At 44.4% G+C, this 16,588-nt stretch overlaps 1 protein-coding gene across 1 annotated transcript in view; it reads left to right on the forward strand.

Moving 5' to 3' along the window:
• The window catches only part of ncanb (neurocan b), a 133,576-nt gene that overhangs the window by 62,582 nt on the left and 54,406 nt on the right, over positions 1-16,588 (forward strand). Inside the window, exon 9 of the mRNA XM_080770516.1 lies at positions 3,139-3,255. Within this exon, the coding sequence (XP_080626642.1) occupies positions 3,139-3,255 (117 nt within the window). The remainder of the gene's footprint in view (positions 1-3,138; positions 3,256-16,588) is intronic.

Raw genomic sequence — 16,588 nt, forward strand, 5'->3', positions numbered from 1 at the left:
TCAAAGCGCTAAGTCAGCGATCTGTTCCCTGCAGACAGATGGTGAAGAACACAGCCTCATTTGTGTGTAATAAGTCGTTACTAATTGTCTGTGGGTTGGATCAATGTCCCATTCTTCTACAGTAGGCTATCTATGACCCGTCAGTCTGTGTTAACATGTACAGCATTAACACCATTCATCAAAGCTTGTGGAAGGTATAGATGAGGAAAACGTTCATCTCAGCTCATTTTTGACTCACTTTTCTTTTGCGTCTGCTTGAATCATGTCAATAAAATGTCCCCTTTTTTTGTTTCACATGTGGGGAAAGCGAGCATGTGGCCCCAGCTACACCTTTGCTGAAAACCGAGCATAGACGCACGCATGCAAGCATCCAGGGCATCACGCAGACAAACACATGCACGCGTGCACACACACAACGATTCACTGCTGTTAGTCTTAGGTGCGATTTATACTTAGCCATGTGACAGTGTTGCGTGTTTAGTTTATTAGGTGTTTAGTTTATTAGATGTTACAGTAAGTGTTTTTCCACTTTAGTGGGTATATGCTGCATGATTATTGTTTTGCTGCGTTAGCTTGACTCCCATGAACACACATTATTATATACAGTCGCTCTACAGCTCACCTAAACCATGACAAACTGCAGCTGTTGAGACAAATACAAGCATTCATGCACATGCATACAGACATACACATTATCGTCTATGTCGGGTGGAAACGTCATATGTCCAAAACTGTTTCAGGATTCAAATTAAAAAAGGCCAAAAGTAGCACATCGTCCGGCTCAAAATGCGTGTGTAGATGATCATCAGGTAGGGCGTTAATTTAGGAAAAAACACAAAATATGGATATTTCTGTCCGACAATATGCTCTGGATGGAGACTGTTTGTTTTGGCAGGTGAGAGAGAAACCTATTTTTCTCCACTCCACTCCATTCCCTGACCTGATATGCTCTGTGACACTCAGCATTTCCCACCTTTGTGATGATAATCATTAACCTCGAAAGCAGCATACATCTTTGCGTATTTGTAGGCTACACAACGAAACCCTCAGTGTTCATTTACCAATTTGTAACTGCCATTAATAACGAGTCCACTTTGTTGTTGTTGTTTCTTTTGCGATAGCATCTCTGGTGCTTTGATGTGCCTTCAAAGGCAGCCCGGCCTAGGTTCCGTCTTCTCCCTGTCCAGTCAATCAATAGCACAGCACTGCTCTCACCGCGTTTGCGAGCTTGTCGATCGCCTATTTTCGTTACACAGCACTGGCATGAAACTAAGCATCAATCTGACATGATATCTTCATGGGTCCAAGACATGTCCATGTTTACATACTGTATGGAAGCAGAGGAAAATGCAGCGAACCCATGCACACGCCAGGCGGCAAGGAAACTTCGCTGGATACGAACTCAATAAGGAATTGCGGTTCTCATTAATGGCCTAGAAGGTTTGGAAGAATTACCACTCCATTGATTACAATGGGTATTCGACCTCACTTTTCACTTAATTTTATTACCTTAGTAATCATCGCCATAAATTCTTTATGCTTTCAGTCGCTAGTTTAAAGTTGTCTTTCAATTACCATGATATGCGTTTGGGTGAATTATGGTCCCATTAATTTAAAATGTGATGATAAAGTACGGTATGCTTCTAGGACTCCTACAGGTTTTACTCAGAAATTCCAATTGTTGGATTTAGCTACATTTTTAACAGCCTATGACGACACACACACACAGACATGCACATATCATCCCACACACAGATACCCGATAACTTGTATGCTTCAAGAGGAACGGAGCGCCTTTATCTTTCTGCTCATAGATCATTAGGAGAGGCTGTTGGTATGGATAAGATGCGCTGCATGAGACGCCCTGTCAGATTGTGTCGGAGGCTCCGGAGTCCTATCAGAATTGGATAATAAAAAACACACTTAATCCAGACAGCTCCCTCCAGTACGTCTCTGTACCGACGATAAGTGTAAAAGAGAACGACACCCATGTACCCGCTCCAACTGTCCTTGTCAAATACTCCTCCTCCTCCTGCCATCCCATCTAAAAGAGAACGACACCCATGTACCTGCTCCAACTGTCCTTGTCAAATACTCCTCCTCCTGCCATCCTGCATAGTAAAAATGTAATAGGAACAATTATGACTTAAACCATTTTGGGCGGGAACCTCTTTTTGGTGTGTAAAAATAGCAGATCTACAAGCTCATAGCGCGCCAACGAGTGGCGCGCTACGAGCTTGTAGGTCTGCTATTTTTGAAGAATCGTGAAAAGTGACATGAAAGTGTTTGAGAACGATCGACATAGAAAAACTGCTTTTTCAAGAAAACAGTCAGGATTTAGAAGACATTTGCAGAATCGTTCCCAGGTCAAAATGGGTTAATCTCCACCATCTTCACCCTCTAGTCCCCACCAAAAAACATTGTTCCTGAACTGCATCACGCCACACCGAAGTGAAATGTGTTTATTACCTTCTCCGCTATACAGTAATGTGCCATAAGAAATAGGTGCCTGCCAGCGTGTCTGACTGGGCAATGATCAGCTAATTTATGAGCACCGAGGCTCTCATCAGTGGGTCGGTGGGCCCGCGAGAGGCAGGGGGGAGGTGAGGTGGCGCACTGTCCTTCGGCTGCCGAAACATCACTCATGATAAACGGAGGTCCGCCAGACACCGACGGCAGCCAATCCGTCACTTTGTGGAAAGTCACTTGCAGACAGGGGGGCAGGTGGGCCGTCGTCCTCCCTCTGCGCACGCTCTCTCTTTCCTCTCTTCGCCGGTCTCAATTGTACAGACTAGAACTGGGAGCAGGTGCAAGTGGCTCGTGCCGCCACTTGACATATTACCACACCGTCTGTCAGAGCGTGTCAATGTCTCTCTCTCCCTCTCTCTCACTTTATATTTAATGGCCAGCTCTTGTGTGCAATAAATAATGAATATGCATGCAATGTAAGCACACTCGCCATGCCCTCTAAATGATGTGTAACTTACACTTCTAACCACGCACCGCTTGCCATGAATCAGAGTTTCGAGCGATAAGCGTGACTAACCACATCATGTTTATCGCTTGAAAATCAACAACAAAGCATGTAAATTAGGCTTCATAACCTCTTCATAACCATACTCTTTGTTGTGGTTTCAGCAGAGGACAACCCCTGCCAGACCAACCCGTGCCTCCATGGAGGCAGCTGCCTGCAGGAGGGGGACGGGTACAGCTGCTACTGCCCACCGGGGTTCTCGGGAGAGAGCTGCGAGATCGGTGAGTCAAACTGGGGGACCTCTGAGGTCAACAGCCAGCCACAGCCAGCACGTCAGTGTGGCATAAGGGGAAGAGAGGAAAACATATGCTCACAGACTGGAGCATTCGCCAGATTGTCGCCGTCGGGCCGAAACCTCCTTTCGGCTTTTTATGGGGGGTTTTTTTCCCCGTAAATTGTTAGTGCTCTGATTGATGACAGAGAGTGTCGCTCAAAAGTAGTGAAAATAACCAATCTATAAGTTATGAACTTGTAAATTGTCTATTATTTTCACAATTTGTAAATGTATTTAAAATAATCAAGAAAATGGAATGGTTTGGGACGTACAAGGTTTCCACCCGACATCTGTACAGCATCAACTGTAGTGTGTATCTGCATCTCAGCAGTGACGAGGACTATACACAATTACACACATGGGAGGAATATTGGCATAACAGCTAAACTGGGGAGAAAGAGGAATGTATCTTTGTGTCAAATAGTCACAAAGACCTTAACTGTCAGGTCCAGTGACACTACTTTGAGCTGGGATCAAACTCAACAGCTGTGAAAGTGAAAAGGGAGAATTGTTATGGAACGTGTGAATACATAATGTCGTCATATTGCCGTGGTGTAACGCGGCCACTTGTGACAGACAGCGCTGAGGTCTTGCTGCGCTCAATTCTGTGTGTGCGCGTGCGTGCGTGTCCCATGTGTGTGGCAGGCAGCTCATCGTTCCACTCAGCTATGTGATATGATGAGAATGAGTGACTCAGACAAGGTGATGTGTGTGTGTGTGTGTGTGTGTGTGTGTGTGTGTGTGTGTGTGTGTGTGTGTGTGTGTGTGTGTGTGTGTGTGTGTGTGTGTGTGTGTGTGTGTGTGTGTGCGTGTGGACACAGTGGCCACAGAAGAGCTGTGAGCTCAGTGAGGGGTGGAGCGGCTGATTAAAGTGTTAGAGCAGTGGCACATGTTGCCATGGATGAGGAGGTGCAGAGGACTCAGAGTAGACACTCATGTTGACACTTCAAACGACATCCCTGCGTGACAGAGAGACAACAGGATCAGCAGCACAGGAAAGGACCATACGTAGTTGTTGTTTGTATCGCAAATTAACGCCCCACTTGATCACACACAGTACAGCGTCACAGAAAAGCATCAAAAGTAGCAGATCCACAGCTTGTAGAGCTGCTACTTTTGCTATTTTTGAATCCTGAAAAGTGACAGTTTTGGAACAAATGCGGTTTCCACCCGACAGAGACGATTTCAAGTGACTTTCTTCTTCAAATGACCTAATTTAACCATAGTAAATATTACATTGCGGACGATGTGTAGTTGCACTGTTGGAGAAGGAGAAATGTTATTTAGCCTTCAAACCCTGGTGTGCCTTTTTTGCCACACGTCTTGGCAATATTTGACTTATCTCCTCTCCTGGCAAATTTAAAAGCCTATATAGCGACTACAACCCAAAGATCATATGCAGTCTTTTTCGTATTATACTGCATATTTGATCTCTTGCACTGTTGTGATGAACGATGATAAACAGCTCCTTCCAAAGATAGACAGTCGATGTTCCTGTCAACTCATTGAGTGAGGCGTCAAGTGAGGCATCCTGTCTCTGTGCTTTGCCTCAGCCGGCTCAGCATGAATGCATTAATGTTGCATATCGTTGTTTTCGTCTGGAAACCTCGCATGTTCAAAACACATTCCTTTCCATGATAGTAGTGTGTATAACAGCTGATCCACGAGCTGATCTACATCGCAATGCGTTGTGAGCTTGTAGATGAGCTCTTTTCTGTCTTGTATGATGAAGTAAGTAGGGCATTCACTTACTTATAAAAAGCTGAAATATGGATTGGGGATACAAGGTTTCTGCCCGACAGCAACAATACTCATCCATGCAAACCACTGAATCAACCTGGGCTTCTCATATGGGTCGCAGCTAATGGAAAGGAGTCGGAGCAGAGGGCAAGGGTCAAGCCAGGAGATTTGTCCTGGATCTGATTGCAATAATCTTTAGTGCTTCCGTGCGAATGCTCATAATATTTCATGGTGTGCATGCGCGTGTGTGCATGCGTGCATGTGTGCGTGCGTGCGTGTGCATTAATGTGTGTGTGTGTGCATGCATATGTATGTGCATGTGTGTCCATCTTTCAACGGGGCTGGTCGGTGGAAATCAATCAACCTTTTACAGTTGCATCAATAAATTGTGACAAACGTTTGGCATGTTGGCATGTTAACTACATAAATTAGACCTGGCTTCTAACGATCCATATGACAATATATTTGCATTGAGCACCATGCATATGTGTGTGACAGTCACATAAAACTCAATGATACTTAGAGGCAAATAGACCATATTATAACCTTTCTTCATAATGGCAGAATAGTACTTGCTTACTACTTTTTATTTTTGTGCACTCTCTCCCCCTCCGGCCAGTGTTCATTTGCCTTTTTTTCCTATGTTGTAATTTAGATAAAGCCTCCGAACACGTGCATGTTGTTGTTTTGTAATATTAATGAACAGCCACAGGCAAGGAGGTTAACTGCACATCCTTGAAGTCACATCCGCACTGATGGTGATAGTGACAGTTTTATGTCTGAGAACATAAGAGAGGGTATAAGCAAGGGAGGAACAGTATGACAAATGTGCGTCATGTTCTGCATGGCGCCTTCCTCACCTTCCTCATCATCGCCTCTCGTTTCACACCTGCGGCTCTCATGATCATCAGGCTGTCATTTATGTGCAGACGGTCCCCAACACTTGGCCTGGTTTACCCGAGACCTCTCCGCCTCTCCACCTACGCTGAATGACTTTCGTTAAATAAATGATTCATTAGCACACAGTGTATGGTCACCGACATCGTAGCCCCATTATTGCCACTGAGGCACGTACGCCCTATATGCCCTGCACTGCCTCCTGCTCTCATTGTGATATGATGATTTAGGCTAAATAGGGCAGCAGCTGCAACGTGGCTCGGAGGCAGACTCCAGGACTGGGCTCGTGTCTGCAATTATTTGAGAAGGAGCGTTTAGGAGATCTGCATTATAGATGGGCAGAGTGTCTCCTCGGTCTAGCTCAAACATTTATGAGGGTGGTGGAGAGAGACAGAGACAGGGGTGGAGACTCTTCACGTGAGAGAGACAGAGACAGCAAGAGAGAGAGAGAGAGAAAGAGAGACTTAATTATGCATGTGTAGTGACATCTAGAGACAGAGACAGCGAGAGAGAGAGACAGAGACAGCGAGAGAGAGAGAGAGAGAGACTTATGCATGTGTAGGGACATCTCGATGAAGACACAAAGCTGCTCTTGATCCCCATCTGTATATATAGAGCACCGTTTCCCAAACAGCGGGTCGGGACCCATTTGCAGGTCGCAAACACATTTATATGGGTCCCATTTGTTTTGTTTCCTACATTTTGTTTTTAATTGCGACCGCAGGTCCCAGTTTACTATGAAACCGTGCATTTCCCGTCAGTCAGTCACGCCTCCATATATGGTCAGGCATCGTGACATCACATATCCATATATGATCACACATATGTCTGACATCATCAAACAGTCTACACTCAAGACACGCTATATATGGCCACGGACCCAGGCCAATATGGCCATTAAGCCCATGTCAGTATATGCCATATTGTGCCAGTCTCATGATAACCAGTGTGGTTGCCGCGACGCAAGTCACACTTGCAAATGAACCAAGTTGGTACAACACATGGATCTCCATATGTGGAGCTGACTATCATCACCTGGATCTCCATATATGAAGATCAACAACACTGACCTCATCAAACCCTGGATAGCCATACATGGTTTGACATACTAGATCTGCATATATAGAGCCGGCCAGCAACTCTACATCTGACTTCACTGACCCCAGATTAATAGTTTAACTCCTGCTTCTCAACTGTGCCGTATTAAGAAGCTCTGTTGTTTCAGCGTGATCTCGGTCGCTTCTCGCCCTCAGGCATCTTACATCTTACTTAAATGTTTTTCTTAAATTTCTTGAATAAATAAAAGACAAATCTAAGAAATTCCATAAATTAGAAAACAAATCTTTAAGAAGTAGTGAAGAGGGTAGGTACCCTCACAAAAACATGCAGTAATCCTGGTCTCTAAACTGCCTCCCCCTGGCCAGCCGGGGCGCCTGATGGAGGGGAAAGGAACTAGTTGGAATAACGTGTTCCTACCACGTCCAACCAGGGAAACTCCCCCCTGTCAGGTGTAAAGGAGCAACTTGGACAGTTGGACACTCAGGCATGAAGGGAGCATGAGTTAAGTCCGTTGCTCTCCCCAGGTTGGCGGAGGGTGTGTAGAGCCCAGGATCACAGTAGATGATTGGCACAGGGGTGAAAAATGGGTTACAAAATCGTGGGATAAAAAATATATATAAAAAAAAAAAGAAGTAGTGAAAACAGCCGATCTACAAGTTCACAACGTGGTGCGACGCGTTGTGAGCTTGTAGATCTGCAATTTTTTGTTAATTTGGCTCCTGGAGGAATGTCTAATTTTTCCTTTGGGTCACGGTCTAAAAGGTCTGGCAACCACTGCTCCAGTAGAGTGTCTGTGATTGTCTTCTCTCTTCTTCAACCACTGCTCCAGTAGAGTGTCTGTGATTGTCTTCTCTCTTCTTCAACCACTGCTCCAGTAGAGTGTCTGTGATTGTCTTCAACCACTGCTCCAGTAGAGTGTCTGTGATTGTCTTCTCTCTTCTTCAACCACTGCTCCAGTAGAGTGTCTGTGATTGTCTTCTCTCTTCTTCAACCACTGCTCCAGTAGAGTGTCTGTGATTGTCTTCAACCACTGCTCCAGTAGAGTGTCTGTGATTGTCTTCAACCACTGCTCCAGTAGAGTGTCTGTGATTGTCTTCAACCACTGCTCCAGTAGAGTGTCTGTGATTTTCTTCTCTCTTCTTCAACCACTGCTCCAGTAGAGTGTCTGTGATTGTCTTCAACCACTGCTCCAGTAGAGTGTCTGTGATTTTCTTCTCTCTTCTTCAACCACTGCTCCAGTAGAGTGTCTGTGATTGTCTTCTCTCTTCTTCAACCACTGCTCCAGTAGAGTGTCTGTGATTGTCTTCTCTCTTCTTCAACCACTGCTCCAGTAGAGTGTCTGTGATTGTCTTCAACCACTGCTCCAGTAGAGTGTCTGTGATTGTCTTCTCTCTTCTTCAACCACTGCTCCAGTAGAGTGTCTGTGATTGTCTTCTCTCTTCTTCAACCACTGCTCCAGTAGAGTGTCTGTGATTGTCTTCTCTCTTCTTCAACCACTGCTCCAGTAGAGTGTCTGTGATTGTCTTCTCTCTTCTTCAACCACTGCTCCAGTAGAGTGTCTGTGATTTTCTTCTCTCTTCTTCAACCACTGCTCCAGTAGAGTGTCTGTGATTGTCTTCTCTCTTCTTCAACCACTGCTCCAGTAGAGTGTCTGTGATTGTCTTCTCTCTTCTTCAACCACTGCTCCAGTAGAGTGTCTGTGATTGTCTTCAACCACTGCTCCAGTAGAGTGTCTGTGATTGTCTTCTCTCTTCTTCAACCACTGCTCCAGTAGAGTGTCTGTGATTGTCTTCTCTCTTCTTCAACCACTGCTCCAGTAGAGTGTCTGTGATTGTCTTCAACCACTGCTCCAGTAGAGTGTCTGTGATTGTCTTCTCTCTTCTTCAACCACTGCTCCAGTAGAGTGTCTGTGATTGTCTTCTCTCTTCTTCAACCACTGCTCCAGTAGAGTGTCTGTGATTGTCTTCTCACACCCACGCATTTCCTTAACGAGCTTGCTGGGGAAACGATTATGAGCATCACTTCCTGTTGTCATTCATTCAATTAATTTGAGTGATCCGTGTCAGTCAACAATAATGTGGGAACACGACCTGACATACTAGTCTGTCTACTTACCCTCCCAGATCTCCCTCCACACAGCGGAATGAAATGAATGATCAATGCTTATTATCAAGCACTTAACGAGCAGCATTTAATCGCCATGCAAACGGGGTGGTTTGTACTCAAATACTGTACCGAAGTATTTTTACTATTAGTACTTCCTGTTATAAATACTTGTACTTTTATTCCACTACAATTATTTGTGACATATTGTGAGCTTGTGCACCTGCTATTGTGAATACTTAAGGGAAAATATTCTTTTACATTCTTGTATTGATACTTGAGGGGGAAATAATAGTACTTCTTCCATTGCTGCCATGCAGAGATTCAGGTGTCATAGTACAGTACAGTACAGTACAGTATAGTACAGTATAGTACAGTACAGTATAGTACAGGCAGAATAATTCCTCGTGACATGCTGAATGCTTATAGAATTACAGTGACCCAGACACAAGAAAGTATCCTGTACCACAGTAGTATGCAGATCATGTGTGTACTGTGATTTCAAGTATCTGGAGATAAAGCACCTAGTTTACTAAAGTTTTGTCAGTTTCATGTAGTTTTTAAAGGTTAGGTGACATCCTTGTTTTCATTTGCATCTTTCTTTTTGTCCTCTGCTCCCCTTTCTTTATTAAAACGACATCTCATTTCTTTAGACAGCAGCGGAGTTCGAATGATCAATTTGGGGAGGAATAAAAAGCACATTAACCTGTCTCAGTCTATCGACTGCAGCATGGGTCGTCAACCCAATCACAGTGATTCTAAAAGGAGCAGAACTCTGGAAAATTAGTTCTGGTCGCCTGGTCGGGCTGCCGATTCGTTTGCTCTTCAGAAAAATGCTTCAATCAGCAACAGAAACCCAGCGCAGACTAAGGTGACCTTCACACCAGAAAGCTTTACTGCGATTAAAACAAATCCTGCTGCACATTGTCAGAAACTGCGCTTCATTTGGCAGGTGTGAAGGCTCATTCGAATCCTAATGCGCATCAAAGAACCACATTCTACTCGGTGCAGGTGGGAATGCAATCCGTAGCAAATAAAGGAAATGAAGCAAACTACAGTATGTGGAGGCGGAGAAGGGATATTCATGTTACGCAGTACAAAGATGTCCCGTTAGGTTACCATGTGATGTGGTCAAATAAGGAGACCGAAACCCTCATCGAAATATGAGGACGAGCACATTAATCTATTGCTTAAGGAAACACATAAAAAACACTGCAGTGTACAGAATATTCTGTCTGTCTGTCGTGCGTAAACATGGAGGGCTGTCACTGTGTGTGGGGATCAGAGTGGAGACTTTCGTCATCTTGTTTAAATATAAATACTTCAAAATTAAAACACATGTTTAGCTCAGCATGCTTTATAAACTGTATAGCTAACATGGCATATGCATAATTGTAGGCTACAATAGGCTATACAATTGTATATGGATCATCAATTGGACTCTGGCTGGGAGTAGCTATTGTAAAGTTCGGATCATTTTGCGCTCCCGTCTTGGCAGTGCATCGGATGTACGTCCGATGCAAAAGTCCTAACTATTACTTGAAGTATATTTTTTAACTCCGTATTTCACTGTGTATTTTATGAATTGAACACATTGATCAAATTCCCTGCTTCGTTTCCTTGCTGCGCTTGACACAGCCAGTGTGAAGGCAAACCGCAGAAAATTTAATATCGCATTAAGAATCGCAACTTCTCCGCCCATTCGCATCGAGTCTATCGAAGTATTAGGTGGGAATGTGACCTAAAACACTAAGGTTTTTGATATTGGTTGACTAAAGCTTGACTAAGACTAAACAATTTGACCAAATAGAACAAAAACTAAATGGTGTGTTATTCAAAATACTAAGACTAAATCTGAATTTGCTGTCAAAATGTGTTATTTTTTATTTTAGTTTTTCATATTTTCATTTACAGTAGCTTTAGTCACATTTTAGTCACCTGGAATGATTTAGTGTTCTGCTATTTTCAGCATGCAACCAAGTGTAAAATGACTCATACTGGATCTCTTGTCCACTAGTCCCTTCCTAACATTTTAGTCTAGTTTTGTTTACGAAATTGTTAGTATATGTCATAGTTTTAGTCATCATTGCTTAGTTTTTATTTAGATTTTATGTCGTTTTTGTCAGTGAAAATAGGTAGTCGATGAACATCTTTCGTCTTAGTTTTAGTCGACGAAAACAACACTGATTCTGAGTCAGGAGAATGAAAGAAAACAAAAGACCCGCACAGGGCTTCATACACTGTCGTCCATATTCATCTGCAGTGCATGTTGTTCATATTAGGCCAGTTCATCAAAGGCAGCCTCCTTGAAATCCAGAGTGTTCATTTAACTATTCAGAGTGTACAAATGTGAGCAAATGGTCCATGTGCTTACATTTTGTACATTCTCAGAGTTACACATGGATAAGTGGACAGAGGAACGGCAGTGTGTGGAGTGGACATCGAACAGGCATAATGGTCCTCTTAAGAGGAAATGAGCTAGTGCCCACACTGTATCTCTCTCTCCATCGCTGTCTGTCGTCCCCACTATCCATCTATCTCTCCGAACGTCGTGGACCCCCAAAGCCCTCCTTTCTGTGTCACTTGCGTGATAGATGACAATAGATAGCAGCGTGTTGCTACAGCAGTGTGGCATGGCAATTTGGCTGGCGTTACACGCTTCAAAGGCACTCTGCTCTGTTCATGTTCCCTGTCATCCTCCACCCTCTCCGCCTCTGTGTTTCTCCACGCAGCCACGGTATACACAGTACACACTGCAACACGGTTGTTGATGATCGCACACGCAACATGCCTCACACATGCACACATGCATAATATACTGTATGTGTACACACACACACGCACGCACGCACACACACACACACACACACACACACACACACACACACACACACACACACACACACTGACAGTCAGACATCTACAGGTGTTTTGAAGAACTCCCCAGGTCAATTTCAGCCAAATAAATTGAGTTGCAACTTTTGCAGCCTCAGTGCAGAGCGCTGTCCTCCAGTTCATTTTCTGCTCTGCAGGAAACATACCTGAATATCTTTAAACTTTTCCCTTTTTTTTCGTAGCCATTCCTTCTACCCTCCTCACAGTGCTCTTCCTCAACCACCGTGATTACATTTTGAGTTCCCTCTTCCTCTCCACCATGCAGCCTCCTCCCTCCTTCTCCTCCTCCTCTTCTTCCCTTTCTTCTCCTTCACTTCTCATCCTTCCATTCCTCTGCTGTACTACTATATCTTCGCTGTCGGGCAGAAACCTCGTATCTCCACAGCTTTACGTGTTTTCTTCATGAATTAATGCCATACTACTTGATCACACTATACTACAACTACAGTGTCACCCAAAAGTATCAAAAGTAGCAGATCTACAATTCCGCGGCGCAAAGCAACACGTTTTGTATACCTGCTACCTTTTATACACTTTTGAAATTGATTCCTGAAAAGTAACAGTTTTGGATATATGCGGTTTCCACCTGACAGAGACAATATATTATTCTCTTTCCATTCCCATCTGCCCCCCCCCCAACACCACCACCACCCTCCCTTTACTTCTATTTGACTCTCATTCTCTTCCCCTCTCCATGTCCCTCTCCCCCCTTTTCCTTTATTACCCCTCCAGGTCCCTTCCTCTCCTGACTCCCTCTTGAATTTGCCTCTCTCCGCACCATTTCCTTCCCTTCCTCTTCCTCTTCCCTACTCTCTCTTTCAGTCCTTCCCTCACTCCTCTCCCTTTCCTTTCTGTCCACCTTTCTCTCTCTCTCTCTCTCCCTTCCAGCATGTTGTTCTTTGGCACGGGAGGGCTGTATGGAAATGGCTCCGCAGTGCGGAGATTGGGAGGCTGAAAACAAGCCTAAAGCCCTCCAGCCCTTTTCCTCCTCTAATACATTTCATTTCCTCGCTCTCTCGCAACCCCTCACCTCTCCGCCTCGCTCACTCTCTGCTCACGTGTATCTCTCTCTCTCTCTCTCTCTCTCTCTCTCTCTCTCTCTCTCTTCTCCATCAAGATATGCCCTGACACATACTGTATGAACACATGGGGGTAAGGGGGCTTTAGTCCCCAGGCCCCGAAAGCTCCAGAGGGCCCCAGTGGCCCACAAGTGCCAATCAACCATCAATCACACTCAGTTTTTTTTTGCATTGCAAACTGTGTGCGTGTGTGCGTGCGTGTGGGAGTTTGTATTACTACAGTATACAGTATATTTCAGGTCCAAACAAAAAAATGTTTTCATGGTAGACAAAAGATTTTTGTGAGATATGTTTCAAGTTATAAAAATGTTCATGTTGGGGTTAGGTTTAGGATTAGACATTTAGATGTTAGTTTTTGGGGTTTAGAGTTATGCCTGATTTTAACTTAATTATGTGCTGGTGTTGCTTATGGCTAGAAAATTAAAATGTCATTCATAAAATCGCCATCGTAAAAATGTTGATATCCTCACAAGTATAGTAACAGTTGTTTGTGCGTACGTGCGTGCGTGCGTGCGTGCATGCATGCGTGCGTGCGTGCCTGTGTGCGTGCGTGCCTGTGTGCGTGCGTGCCTGTGTGCGTGCGTGCCTGTGTGCGTGCCTGTGTGCGTGCCTGTGTGCGTGCCTGTGTGCGTGCCTGTGTGCGTGCCTGCCTGGCCTGGCCTACGTATGCCCATGTGAACCTGATGTGTGCTCTAGACTTTATGAAGTGCTAATGCATAAGTCATGTTTGAAGAGGCCTTGAGAAGTGCCCCCATAGGCTTTGTGCATTAACTGATGCGCCCAGAGGGAGCCTCTCTGTTGACATGGGTTCACATGATTGCACCTGAAAGATTCATGAAGCTCAGACTATTAATACCATTGGCCTCTAACCACTCCATTGCTGTGACACACATCTGTGACACACATCTACCTCACTGCTGTGACACACATCTAACCCACCCCACTGCTGTGACACACATCTAACCACCCCACTGCTGTGACACACATCTAACCCACCCCACTGCTGTGACACACATCTAACCCACCCCACTGCTGTGACACACATCTAACCCACCCCACTGCTGTGACACACATCTAACCCACCCCACTGCTGTGACACACATCTAACCCACCCCACTGCTGTGACACAGAAGATGCATGGTATTCCCCTTTCCGCCCAGCTTCCCTCCCCTACACACGGGTCAATTGTGTGCATATCTTAGAGTATATATCAATAGAGACGACACCCGGAGGAAACCCTGAGGCGAAATGGACATAGTGGCCGAATTTGGTTTTGCAGCTCGAGCCAGTGCTGGTCCGTTGACTATCATTGCGCACGTTCACGTTATGGGGCAATGTCACGTGAACGCTGTTTCATACGTGAACACGTGCAATGATAGTCAACGGTCAGCGCGTTCACAATTTACCGCAATTTACCACAATTTACCTGGAAGGAGGAGTGAAATCGCCTCATGTGCTTTTGAGCAACTTAATGAAATTGGATGGGAGGAGAAATCCGGTGACGTCTCTATTAATATACTCTAAGGTGCATATACAGTAGACACTCGACATAGTACTTTTAAGTATTTTTAAAAGCACGTACTCCAGTAATTTAACTCAAGTACATATTTGACTGAGCAACTTTCACTTGAAAGTTGACCAGTAGTATCTACTTTGACTCAAGTACTCTGGTTGAGTACTAATGGCTTGAGTCCACTCAGAGGCATAGATAGTGAGGATTGATTGCATACATTACACAGTCGTATATAACGGTCTCTCTATCCTCCATGGTATTGTGACAAAGATATTACACATTTGATAGGTGTGTTGACAGAACAGATATGGCAAATTAGATTAGATTAGATTCAATTTATTGTCACTGCACATACTTTTACAATGAAATGAGTAGTGGTGTCTAGCCAGAGTGCAATACAGTAATGCAGTAATGGGAATAAATACACTTGTTGTTGAATGTACAGAGTGTACAGTATGTACAGTAGTATATCAAATAGAAAAAAAATATATATAATTCTGGTCAAATAATATGACACGCTCACAAAAATGTGTCATGGTGTGGCAGCATGTTCGCCCTGGTTCACATGTCTCCCTGCTGGCTTCAGGTTGCACCCTTCACATAAACAGCTAACTGTACAAATAGACCCTTAAGGGTCCATAATTCATTTTATTCCATTGTACACTCTCAACTCAGGATTTTGCAGTGTACTGTAGGCTGGTGGGGGTTTGTGTGTCACAATTATTCCAACTGGCGGACCCAAATGCAGAAACACAGTCAAGGGTGTTTATTTATAAACAAAGGAGGAGTGGGGAGCTTGTAGATCTGCTATGTTTGGAGTGGTGAGTGGAGCAGGCTCAGGCTGGTGGCAGGCACTGGCAGGCAGGCAAGGCAGAGGAGGAGTATAGTCACTGTAGAACCGGAGAAAAGTAGAAGTCATGAGGAGTACAAACACAGGTTTCAAAAATCACTAACTGAGCCACTAGGGAAAAAACTAGAAGTGAATTCAGTAGCTGGCATGTAGCGTTACCACACGGGAGGTTGAGAAACGATCTGGCATCGCCTGGTGAGAAGAGCAGGGCTTTATAGACTTGGAGGTGACGAGCTGATGCCGGGCAGGTGAGGTAGATGAGGGAAGTGGTAACACGTGTGCCAAACTGGAAGCTACAGTAGAGCCATGCCTACGCCCACTCACAATGAGAGACACAAACACATCGACAACACAAGGACACAGAGTCTGTGACATTGTGTCTTGGATGAGAGGTCAAGTGTACACAAGCTTCCATGTGTGTGTTTTTTAATGATTCTAGTCCATAGAGCCTTTTGATATTTTTCTTGAGTGCCTCGACCTGGATTACTATTAATGTACGTACAGCATACATACTCTCTCTTTGAATAGTATTTCCTTCCATGAACGCCAGTGGTTTGAGGGACACCACTCCTGCCACTGTTCCTTTCTTTTGTACACCAATGTTGTTTTCTCCCCTTCGGGTTAGAAAGTGAGAATATGAGGCCAGAGGGCTGGATGTGTGAGCAAACCTGGTGGAAAATATGAGACCAGCTGGAGCTATTGCATCCTGGCATCCTGAGTGCTCAGGATGTACCAAAGGGGGAGACAGGGGTCAATGTAAAAAAATAAAAGTAGCACAGAGCAAAACATGGTGAGAATAGCAATGGGTATAGGTAGGTAGGTATACAGTAGGTAGGTAGGTACAGTAGGTAGGTAGGTAGGTAGGGCGGTTGTGAACCACACCTCATGGCATCATGTCATGTTGTCCTTGAGCAAGAAGCTGAACCCTTAACTGCTCCTTGGTGTCTTCTGTGGCTGCCATCGGTGTGTGTATCACACAATTACAGGCATAAGAAAGTGGGTGAAATTATTTGTATACAAGTTCACAACATTTGCAGTTACCAATGCAAATATATAACTTGTTCTCATGTTTTGTATTACTTAGATTAGATTTCTCTTAACCACAAATGTTAAGAATGTTACTTACGTAGATAGAGTGTTGTGT

This window comes from Protomyctophum bolini (assembly GCF_963924005.1).
Source record: "Protomyctophum bolini genome assembly, chromosome: 8".
In the NCBI taxonomy this organism is placed as follows: domain Eukaryota; kingdom Metazoa; phylum Chordata; class Actinopteri; order Myctophiformes; family Myctophidae; genus Protomyctophum; species Protomyctophum bolini.